This window comes from Staurois parvus, unplaced genomic scaffold (genome assembly GCF_062004578.1).
Source record: "Staurois parvus isolate SC_StPar_1 unplaced genomic scaffold, SC_StPar_1.0 ptg003212l, whole genome shotgun sequence".
Lineage (NCBI taxonomy): Eukaryota > Metazoa > Chordata > Amphibia > Anura > Ranidae > Staurois > Staurois parvus.
The window spans coordinates 42,339-54,764 of NW_028321008.1; the positions used below are offsets into that span (position 1 = coordinate 42,339).

The window sequence follows — 12,426 nt, forward strand, 5'->3', positions numbered from 1 at the left end:
TTCACCAATTTGGCCATATTTCTGCAAAAGGTCATGAAATTGTCCAAAATGTTTTTTGAATAAAAATCTCCACATTTGGCTCCTCTGTACTCAGGAAGTCTCCTCTGATAGTTTTCTGTTGATTGTTTCAGAATTGTTACCTGTTCCATGAGTATGAAGCGCTACGTGGAGGCCAATATATCCCAGAAGTCGTACACGACGGTGAAATACTTCATGAAGATGTGGAGCAGTGTCAGCGAGACCCTCATCTTCTTCTTCCTCGGCCTCTACACGGTGGGGAACAACCATGATTGGAACTGGACCTTCATCACTCTAACCCTCTTCTTCTGCCTCTTCTGGAGGATCTTAGGTACACTGACCACATCCAGCCTATCCAGGGCTAACTTCAATTTACTGACATTTCAGATGGTGCCCACCACTCCCACCACTGGGCCATATCCACCCTCATCACCCAGAACAAACATAGACCACACACGACCAGGGCAACTCAGATGGAACCCACCACTTCCACCACTAAGCCATATCCACCCTCATCACCCAGAACAAACATAGAACACACAATACAGACCATACATGGCCAGGACATTTCAGATGGAGCCCACCACTACCACCACTGGGCCATATCCACCATCATCTCCCAGAACAAACATAGACCACACAATATAGATCACACATGACATAGGCAACTCAAATGGAACCCACCACTAGGCCACATCCACCCTCATCACCCAGAACAAACATACCTCACACAATATAGATCACACATGACCAGGGCAACTCAGATGGAGCCCAACACTACCACCACTGGGCCATATCCACCGTCATCACCCAGAACAAACATACATCACACAATATAGATCACACATGACCAGGACAGCTCAGATGGAGCCCATTACTGGGCTCCACACATAGGCCACACAATATAGACCACATGTGACCAGGGTATTTCAGATGGAGCCCAACACTACCACGACTGGGCCACATCCACCCTTGTCACCCAGAACAAGCATAGACCACACAATACAGGCCACACATGACCAGGGCAACTCAGATGGAACCCACCACTTCCACCACTAAGCAATATCCACCCTCATCACCCAGAACAAACATAGACCACACATGACCAGGGCATTTCAGATGGAGCCCAACACTACCACAACTGGGCCATATCCACCCTTATCACCCAGAACAAACATAGACCACACAATACAGACCACACATGACCAGGGCAACTCAGATGATGCCCACCACTTCCACCACTGGGCCATATCCACCCTCATCACCCAGAACAAGCATAGACCACACAATATAGGTCACACATGACCAGGACAACTCAGATGGAGCCCACCACTGGGCCACATCCACCCTCATCACTCAGAACAAACATAGACAACACAAAATAGACCACACATGACCAGGGCATTTCAGTAGGAGCCCCACCACCACTGGGCCATATTCACCCTCATCACCCAGAACAAACATAGACCACACATGACCAGGGCAACTCAGATGGAACCCACCACTTCCACCACTGGGCCTCATCCACCCTCATCATCCAGAACAAACATAGACCACACAAATGGCCATAGTAGACCTTTATTACAAAATCCAGTCCAATTTATCACAGAAATAACAGGTTGACAGTCCTTGAAGGCACCAGAAAGGAACATCCAGGAGCATTGTATCTGCATCCTAACATTCTGTTACTTAGTCAGCCCCCAGCCACACTACACCAATTCTGGAACAATTATGGTGTCAGGGCTCCGGGTATGACCAGAGGTATGTGAACTGACGCAGGGAAACGCAGGCTTCAGATATGTTATAAACAATATAATTTATTAATACTAACAATACATTAACGCAGTGCAATACTAAAACATAACACAGTGCAAACGAACCAAACCAAACCACCCACAGATAACAATACATACAATGCAAGCGTAGTCAGGCAGGCCGGGTCAATAACAGGGCCGGGCAGGTAGGAACAGGAGGAGCAGGCAGAGAGTAGTCAGGTCACGAGCCGGGTACAGCAACTAACGGGCAGGTAGGTACAGGGGGTCAGGCAGAGAATGGTCGGGGTCACAAGCCAGGGATCAAACAGGAGAAGTCAGCAGAGGTCAGGATCAGGCAGGGTCGGCAACAAGTCAGTCAGGCAGGAACAGGAACGCAGGTAACAAGATACAGGGGCCCATGGAAAAACACACACCAAGGCCCAGACTGTAGGTCTGGCCATCCCTTAAATACACCTCCGTAATCAGCTTCAGGTGTTTGGCTGACTGCAGGGTTGAGTCTCTGATTGCTGAGAGCACCCGCTGGCCAGCCCTGGTACTGCAGCCCACAAGGCAGGTGAGTCCCACCATTATTGACAAGAACATTCCTGACATATGGAATCCTACCACAGAACACACATCTGTACATTGATCCCAAGTCCCAAAATCTGGACCACACTGTAGCGGGACACCATACTATAGATGGGTTCTCACCTAGTTGTACACAAATTAAATGCCTTCAAAGACCCTCAGACCATAAACTAGCCTGCATGACTGTCTAAACATGTAGAATAAATAGCAAAGAGAAACAGAACAAGAATGAGAGAGAGGGGGTGAGCTCTTTGGTCACTCTGAGAATGGCACTGCCCTCCTCCTCCCAGTTTCAAAGACTCCTCCTCCCTGCGACCTCATTAACCAATCAGATAAGAGGGCGTTCTCCTATTTTCTATTCTTCAACCCTGTCAGGTGGCCCCTACATCCATATCCTTTACCTTATTTGCCCCGGGACAGTCTATATCACCACTTTGTGGGAACCAGTGACACTAATACCATGATACCCTCATCTTCTACTTCTTTGACCTCTACAAGGTGGGGAACAACCATGACAGGAACTGGACCTTCATCACTCTAACCCTCTTCTTCTGCCTCTTCTGGAAGACCTTAGGTACACTGACCACATCCAGCCTATCCAGGGCTAACTTCAATTTACTGACATTTCAGATGATGCCCACCACTCCCACCACTGGGCCATATCCACCCTCATCACCCAGAACAAGCATACATCACACAATATAGACCACACATGACCAGGACAGCTCAGATGGAGCCCACAACTGGGCCATATCCACCCTCATCACCCAGAACAAACATAGGCCACACAATATAGACCACAGATGACCAGGGCATTTCAGATGGAGCCCAACACTACCACCACTGGGCCACATCCACCCTCATCAACAAGAACAAACACAGACCACACAATACAGATCACACATGACCAGGGCAACTCAGATGGAGCCCAACACTTTCACCACTGGGCCATATCCACCCTCATCACCCAGAACAAACATAGACCACACATGACCAGGGCAACTCAGATGGAGCCCACCATTTCCACCACTGGGCCATATCCACCTTCATCACCCAGAACAAACATAGATCACACAATATAGCCCACATATGACCAGGGCAACTCAGATAGAGCCCAATACTACCACTACTGGGCCATTGCCACCCTCATCACCCAGAACAAACATTCATCACACCTAGCCCCGGGACATTCTATATCACTACTTTGTGGGAACCAGTGACACTAATACAGTGATCACTGCTAAAAATATACACTGTCACTGCAATAATGACACTGGCTGGGAAGGGGTTTAACAGCTAGAGCGATCGAAGGGTTAACTGTGTGCCTAACCAATGTTTTTGTGTACATTTAGGGGTTTTTACTAGGCATTGTGTTGGACACTTTCCCCCCCTTCCAGTCCGGACGCTTTCCCCCCCTTCCAGTCCGGACGCTTTCCCCCCCTTCCAGTCCGGACGCTTTCCCCCCCTTCCAGTCCGGACGCTTTCCCCCCCTTCCAGTCCGGACGCTTTCCCCCCCTTCCAGTCCGGACGCTTTCCCCCCCTTCCAGTCCGGACGCTTTCCCCCCCTTCCAGTCCGGACGCTTTCCCCCCCTTCCAGTCCGGACGCTTTCCCCCCCTTCCAGTCCGGACGCTTTCCCCCCCTTCCAGTCCGGACGCTTTCCCCCCCTTCCAGTCCGGACGCTTTCCCCCCCTTCCAGTCCGGACGCTTTCCCCCCCTTCCAGTCCGGACGCTTTCCCCCCCCCTTCCAGTCCGGACGCTTTTCCCCCCCCCTTCCAGTCCGGACGCTTTTCCCCCCCCCCTTCCAGTCCGGACGCTTTTCCCCCCCCCCTTCCAGTCCGGACGCTTTCCCCCCCCCCTTCCAGTCCGGACGCTTTTCCCCCCCCCCTTCCAGTCCGGACGCTTTTCCCCCCCCCTTCCAGTCCGGACGCTTTTCCCCCCCCCCTTCCAGTCCGGACGCTTTTCCCCCCCCCCTTCCAGTCCGGACGCTTTTCCCCCCCCCCTTCCAGTCCGGACGCTTTTCCCCCCCCCCTTCCAGTCCGGACGCTTTTCCCCCCCCCCTTCCAGTCCGGACGCTTTTCCCCCCCCCTTCCAGTCCGGACGCTTTTCCCCCCCCTTCCAGTCCGGACGCTTTTCCCCCCCCTTCCAGTCCGGACGCTTTTCCCCCCCCTTCCAGTCCGGACGCTTTTCCCCCCCCTTCCAGTCCGGACGCTTTTCCCCCCCCTTCCAGTCCGGACGCTTTCCCCCCCCCCTTCCAGTCCGGACGCTTTCCCCCCCCCTTCCAGTCCGGACGCTTTCACCCCCCCTTCCAGTCCGGACGCTTTCACCCCCTTCCAGTCCAGGGCAATTTTCAGCGCTATCACACTTTTAATGACAATTGCGCGGTCATGCAACACTGTAGCCATATGAGTTTTTTTGCATTTTTTTTTGAGACAGATAAAACTTTATTTTGGTGGGATTTATTTACCGCTGGGATTTTAATTTTTTTTGCTATATAGATGAAAAGGTGGAAAGTGTCCGGACTGGAAGGGGGGGAAAGTGTCCGGACTGGAAGGGGGGGAAAGTGTCCGGACTGGAAGGGGGGGAAAGTGTCCGGACTGGAAGGGGGGGAAAGTGTCCGGACTGGAAGGGGGGGGGGAAAGTGTCCGGACTGGAAGGGGGGGGGGGGGGGGGAAAGTGTCCGGACTGGAAGGGGGGGGGGGGGAAGTGTCCGGACTGGAAGGGGGGGGGGGAAAGTGTCCGGACTGGAAGGGGGGGGGGGGAAAGTGTCCGGACTGGAAGGGGGGGGGGGAAAGTTTCCGGACTGGAAGGGGGGGGGGGGGAAAGTGGTTAAATGTATTTTCCACAGATATATATTTGAAAATATATATATTTTTTAAATATATTCTTCAGATTTTTTTAACAGTTTAAAAAAAAGTATATGTTGACATATATTTGTAAATGCATTCCAAAATACACTCTGTAAAATATATTTCCCAAATCTATTGAAATATATTTTTGAAATATATTGAATACGCCCGAAATTGTAGTATCTGTCAATATATTTGGGAAGAATATATTAAGAACATATTATTTAAAAATATTTAGAATATATTTTTCTTCCACGTGGGTCATCCCTAACCCACGCATGACATTGACATTGCGGAACTGATCCGAGACAGCGGCAGAGTTTTTGGAGAAGTTTTAGTTGGCGACAAAGTTGCCACCGAATTCCCCTCCACACCCCCCCCCCCCCGTAAACATTTCAACAACTTCTTAGCCTCTTCTAAATCTCCATTTCAATCAGTCTCCAGCAGCGAGCGCTTATGCTGTGTTTTTCCAATACGCCTCTTTTTAAAAAAAAGATGCGCCTGACGGGGAGCATGGCGAGAAACGGGCGAGCTGATGAATAAATTGTCACCGAACAAGACAATGCGGATTAAATCACATCGAACGCAATATTTAATAGTTTGATTTGTCTTCATAAAATTAGTGTGATTGCATAGAGCACCCCCACCCCCGCCCCCGGGGGGGCCGGAGTTACCGCCAAGTATCGTGTTTTATGAATAAATTACCCCGCGAAGCATCGTTTACAATTTATAAACGTGGCAGTAATGAGGCGACACAAAATTAAGGGGCCTAATAATATGTTTTTGAAAGATGCATCGATGCCAAAGATCTCTCCAGTCTCCAATTTAGAACCGAGACGTCTCAGCGTCACGCTCTGCCCTGGAAAATACCGCCCACCTCCCGAAAAGGACGCTAGGTAGCAGAGGGTGGGCGAGCGGGCGACAGTACTCAGTGGCAGCAAAGTTATGGGGCTCATAAATATTTAAAAAAAAAATTGAGATTTGCATTCGGTGATAAATACGCAGCAACGGGGTGGGAGACGAATCACCAGAATAATGAAATAACAACTAGAATACTTTCTTAGACGATCGTTGTTCCAAAAGTTATACCGTCCTGACCTCTCCCACTGGACAGCCATCGTCAGCTGACCTCCCCTGGTTCTCCAGATGTCAGGTGACCTCCCCTGGTTCTCCGAATGTCAGCTGACCTCCCCTGGTTCTCCAGATGTTAGATGACCTCCCCTGGTTCTCCAGATGTCAGATGACCTCCCCTGGTTCTCCAGATGTCAGATGACCTCCCCTGGTTCTCCAGATGTCAGATGACCTCCCCTGGTTCTCCAGATGTCAGATGACCTCCCCTGGTTCTCCAGATGTCAGATGGCCTCCCCTGGTTCTCCAGATGTCAGATGGCCTCCCCTGGTCCTCCAGATGTCAGATGGCCTCCCCTGGTTCTCCAGATGTCAGCTGACCTCTCCTGGTTCTCCAGATGTCAGCTGACCTCTCCTGGTTCTCCAGATGTCAGCTGACCTCCCCTGGTTCTCCAGATGTCAGATGACCTCCCCTGGTTCTCCAGATGTCAGATGACCTCCCCTGGTTCTCCAGATGTCAGATGATCTCCCCTGGTTCTCCAGATGTCAGATGTCTTTAACCACTAGCCTACAGGGCACTTCTACCCCCTTCCTGCCTACAGGACACTTCTACCCCCTTCCTGCCTACCGGGCACTTCTACCCCCTTCCTGCCCAGGCCAATTTCCAGCTTTCAGTGCTGTCACACTTTGAAGGACAATTGCGCGGTCATGCAACACTGTACCCATATGAAATTTTTATAATTTTTTTGTGACAGATAGAGCTTTATTTTAGTAGTATTTAATCACCTTAGGGTTTTTAATTTTTTCTTAAACCAAAAACCAGTGAAAATTTTGAAAAAAAAAGTTTTTTCTTAGTTTTTGTTATAAAATTTTGTAAATAAGTGATTTTTCTCCTTCACTGATGTGCGCTAATGAGGCTGCAGTGATGGGCACTGATAGGTGGCACTGATGAAGAGTCACTGGTAGGTGGCACTGATGGACATTGACAGGCATCACTGATGGGCATTGAAGGCAGCACTCATATATGGCACTGATAGGCGGCACTGATAGGCGGCACTGATAGGCGACACTGACTGGCACTGATAGGTGGCACTGACTGGCACTGATAGGTGGCACTGACTGGCATTGATAGGTGGTACTGATTGGCAGCAATGATAGGTGGCACTGACTGGCATTGATAGGTGGCACTGACTGGCACTGATAGGTGACACTCAAAGGCAGCTCAGATGGGCACTGATATGTGGCATTGATGTGTGCTGGTAGGCACTGAAATATGTCACTGATGGGCACTGGCAGGTGGCACTGATGGACACTGACAGGTGGCACTGCTGGGGCTACACAAATCATCAGGGCACACTGATCATCAGTGCCCTGATAATCAGTGTACATGTCCCCTCCGAGGAATGCCGATCACCGGCTCTCCTCTCCTCCGTCAGTGTGACAGCTCGTGAGAAGAGAAATGCCGATAACCGGCATTTCCCTGTTTACATGTGATCACCTGTGATTGGACACGGCTGATCACATGACTGAGCCGACATCTTTGGCTCTTTCCATTGATCGGTGATCCGCTGTGTCCGAGGGACACAGCGCACCGCCGATCGCCGCGCGCTCCCGGAGCTGCGCATGCGCGGTGAGAATGGAAGGATGTCATATGACGTCCTCCCAGAACGAGAGAGCCACCTTGCACCCGTCATTGGACTATATGGCAGGCGGGCGGGAGGCGGTTAAACAGGTTTTTATCTTCTGATGTGACCTACTAGATGTCATCAACACGTTCAATTTCCATAAACAAGTTTTTATCTTGCTCTCAGCAGAATATCTTGTGACTCTGTTCCTTTGGCCTAGAGAAATGACACATCAGTCACCTCTCACGCCCCTGGCATTTGGGCAGCAATGCTTTATTGTAAAAAAAATTACCCAAGAAACAAAGGGTCCAAGGCCAACACATTTCATAGGCATTACACCCGGTTTTAGTAATTAACCCCCTGTGTTGTCTTCATACACAGGCCTGGTGATAATTGTAGCCGTAATGGTGTATTATGTATGTTTTAGGTGTTGTGGTGCTGACCAGCATTTTGAATAAGATCTCCCTGACCTCCATCACAGTGAAGGATCAGTTCATCATATCCTACGGTGGTCTCCGTGGCGCCATCTGCTTCTCGTTGGTCTTCCTTCTTCCCGACTTCCAGCAGAAAAGGCTTTTTATTGCTGCCACCACAGTGGTCATCCTCTTCACCGTCTTTGTCCAGGTATAGTCAGTATGATTACATTCGGGATTTGTTTGTAGGTCCCTTGCCTGTTGTTGTTATCACGTACCTGGTGATGGAGGCCAATGGAGAGAGGGCTTCCCTTACGGCTAAGTTCCGGACTCCCCTGAGAGTTCGACAGCGGGTGTCAGGCCCAAAGTTGCACAGGTCGCCTGTAGGAGTGCTAGTTGGTGGTCCACTCAGAAGCACAGCTGGTGCACAGAGATAGGTCTATAGACAGGAGGCGCCTGTGCGTGGATTTAGATGTTTACTGGGTAGTCGGTTCAAGCCAAGGTCAGGTACCAGGTGGGAATCAGAGCAGACGTAGTCAGATGGGTTAGCCGAGGTCATACACGGAGGAGCAAGAGAGAGAGTGTATCCGTAAGCCAGGCTGAGGTCAGATCAGGGGTAAGGCAGAGTAGACAGGTCCAGGAGCAAGCCGAGTTGGTAACAGGAAATCACGGGTCAAAGTCACAGGAAACAGGAACAGAGCACGGGGAGCTAGAGATCATCCAGCAACTTGAAGAAGTATTGAGCCTCCTTAAAAAGGCCGTCTGGCACCAAACTGAGGTTGATGTGTCCTTCTGCGGCCATGCAGAGTACTGGCAGAAATGCAAGATCTTCCAGAACTTCTGCCGTGGGCAGGACCCTGACGATTGTTCTTGTTTGCTATGGAGCTTCTGTATGGAAGGAAAGAGAGAGCCACCTATGGCCTGCAAAGATCCTTCATCTAGCTTGGTGGACTCAGAGACAGAGCTAATGATGTCACAGGTGCTGATTTGACGGCCTTGTCCTCCTTAGCTCAATCCAACAAGCTAGGCATTCAGTCCTAGTATCCTAGAAGTGTAATAGGAACGTCAAGAGGAAAATGACAGCACGAAACTGGTCATATAGTAAAAATGGATGGGTCAGTCCACCTGGATATTATATTTCAGTTAAGATGGAGTTGGGTGGGTGAGGCGCCCAATAGCTTTGTAGACTCCAGCTGAAAGTTCTCCCAGCCAGTTCCTGGCTTTGTTTGCATCCTGAATATATGGCCTGTTACATTGTTCATAATATATAGCAAAAGAAAAATTCAACAAGGAAAGGAGGCAGAAGCCTCCCATAATGACCACAATAGGTGACCTAGGAACCCACCACCACAGATATTGGGGGTTCAGAGGAACCGTTAGATCTTTTAAACTCTTCAGTGTGACCAGTAAATGGTCTTACAATTATTCCCTTGACCAAAATATCTACACGGGAATACGACAGATGTTGCTGTTCTCTTTATCCCGTCTTCCATCACAGGGCTTAAATTCATCTGGAACTTGATGGAACTCACTTTGGCCACCTCCAGCTCAGGCCTTCTGCTCCCGGCTTACCACCTTGGCTTCAGTGTTTGCAAGTGACAGCTTGTCTCCCAGTGGCTCCCACAAATTTGATCTCCTGAGTGGCTCCCACTGACAGCAGGACGGATCCAAGTGAAATGCAGATTCCCGGGGTGCAGTGCAGTCATGGATGGTAAGGGGGCATGGTAGGCTGCACCCGCTGTGATCTCCATTTTTTAACCTGGTGCCTGGATGCCGATGTACCCCCGCTGGATGATCTCCCTACAAGTGAGAGATGTGAAGCCACCTACAGTGTTTGGGGAGGTTCTAGAGCTGGCTGGGTGCTTCAGCTTCATACAGCAACAAAAGTGAGACACATGGAAGATGGTGGAGCTTTTAAGGAAGGGGAGAAGATGAGGGCGGTAGAGGGGTGTGGTGTGCAGAGGTCAGAGCTGAGGAGGGATGAAAGTGAAATGTGGATGGGAGGTTCAGAGGTTAGTGGCTGTGGAAGAGAGCTGAAATCTGCATTCTGTGTTTAACGCACTCCTGAACTCTGCACTCTGTGTGTATTACACCCGTGAACTCTATACTCTGTGTGTATTACACCATTGAACTCTATACTCTGTGTGTAGCGCACCTATGGACTCTGTACGTAGCAAACCCCTGAACTCGGCACTCTATGTATAACACACCCCTGAACTCTGCACTCTACGTATAATACACCCCTGAACTCTGCACTCTACGTATAACGCACCCCTGAACTCTGCACTCTACGTATAATACACCCCTGAACTCTACGTATGACACACCCTAAACTCTGCACTCTACGTATAACACACCCCTGAACTCTGCACTCTACGTATAACACACCCCTGAACTCTGCACTCTACGTATAACACACCCCTGAACTCTGCACTCTACGTATAACACACCCCTGAACTCTGCAATCGACGTATAACACACCCCTGAACTCTGCAATCGACGTATAACACACCCCTGAACTCTGCAATCGACGTATAACACACCCCTGAACTCTGCACTCTATGTATAACACACCCCTGAACTCTGCACTCTACGTATAACACACCCCTGAACTCTGCACTCTACGTATAACGCACCCCTGAACTCTGCACTCTACGTATAACGCACCCCTGAACTCTGCACTCTACGTGTACCGCACCATAGACAGTAGATATGATGATGTAAAGGCATAAGATTCTCTTTTCAAGATGTCTGACCAGTGGGTAACTGGGGTGACTGTGGTAAGTGGGGTGTCTTTTTTGTTGCTTGGACATCTATCCAAGGTGATGGTTGGGGCAGGACACTCATGGGACATTGGCCTGTGGGTTCTGGTAGTAGACAAGTGCCTGGACGTGATATGAGGTCATGGGCTGCCATGTTGGGCAAGGGGCTTCATGACTGCCAGCACCTGACAGGGTGTACAGCCCAAGATGACACATTAGGGCTCGTGAAAGCACCCCTTATTCCTGGAGGTTTAGGTGAGACTTCTTGAGACAAATGGTGTGTCATAGGGTCCTCTGGAGGTTCACCTGAAAGGCAAAGAGTCTGATTAACTGAATCTGTTAGGATCGCAGATGGTAGGACATTTGTGAACTGTGAAGTAAGGGCAAGCTGTCCAAGGAAAGTTCTTTTTGCAGCCTCTTGGCTGGAGCTGGCTAGAGAGGGACCAGGGTGTGGACACCCTTCAGACTGCCAAGCCTAGTGCTGTCCTTGAGTTGGGGATGAACCTGAAGTGGACCGTACGTAAGGTAGAATACACAGAACCAGTTTGGGGAAGTACCTTCTAGATGGAAACGGGGATTCGATCAAAGTATGACTTCAGCGATTTCCTGTGATTACCCGGTGAACTTGTGGTAGACCAGGGTCTCAGGGCCAACAAAACTACTTACTGCTACTTACTGTACCTACCTGGCTTTCTTGGAGCTGTCCGTGTTATACAAGTTTAGTGAAGCTGGACTGAGCATGTTGTATATATGGTTTGTGAGTCCTACACACCCAATGACTACTTCTATACCAGGAGTAGGGAACCCAGAGAGGCGCAGAGTTACCTAAACAACATGGAAGAGATCAAAGGTCACCACAGCGCAAGGCCTAATTAACATGTAAGGAAGGCGTGAAGAGTCAGGAGTATGTAATGCAGAGTGAAGGGGTCGGGAGTATGTAACACAAACTTCAAGGGACAGGAGTACGTAATGCAGAGTGAAGGGGTTAATAGTATGTAACAGAGTTCAGGGGTCAGGAGTAAGTAATGAAGAGTGAAGAGGTTAGTAGTATGTATCAGAGTTCAGGGGTCAGGAGTAAGTAATGAAGAGTGAAGGGGTTAGTAGTATGTATCACAGAGTTCAGGAGTCAGGAGTAAGTAATGAAGAGTGAAGGGGTTAGTAGTATGTAACACAGAGTTCAGGGGTCAGGAGTAAGTAATGCAGAGTGAAGGGGTTAGTAGTATGTAACACAGAGTTCAGGGGTCAGGAGTAAGTAATGCAGAGTGAAGGGGTTAGTAGTATGTAACACAGAGTTCAGGGGTCAGGAGTAAGTAATGAAGAGTGAAGGGGTTAGTAGTATGTAACACAGAGTT

General features: G+C 49.7%; 1 protein-coding gene across 1 annotated transcript in view; it reads left to right on the top strand.

Annotated features, from left to right (window-relative positions):
* LOC149428477 (sodium/hydrogen exchanger 2-like) overlaps positions 1–8,523 on the top strand; it is a gene marked incomplete at its 3' end in the record, with an annotated part of 32,603 nt that extends 24,080 nt beyond the window's left edge. Inside the window, exons 4-5 of the mRNA XM_089667359.1 lie at positions 132–349; positions 8,327–8,523. Of these exons, the coding sequence (XP_089523485.1) occupies positions 132–349; positions 8,327–8,523 (415 nt within the window). The remainder of the gene's footprint in view (positions 1–131; positions 350–8,326) is intronic.
* Between the last annotated feature and the right edge of the window lie 3,903 nt (positions 8,524–12,426).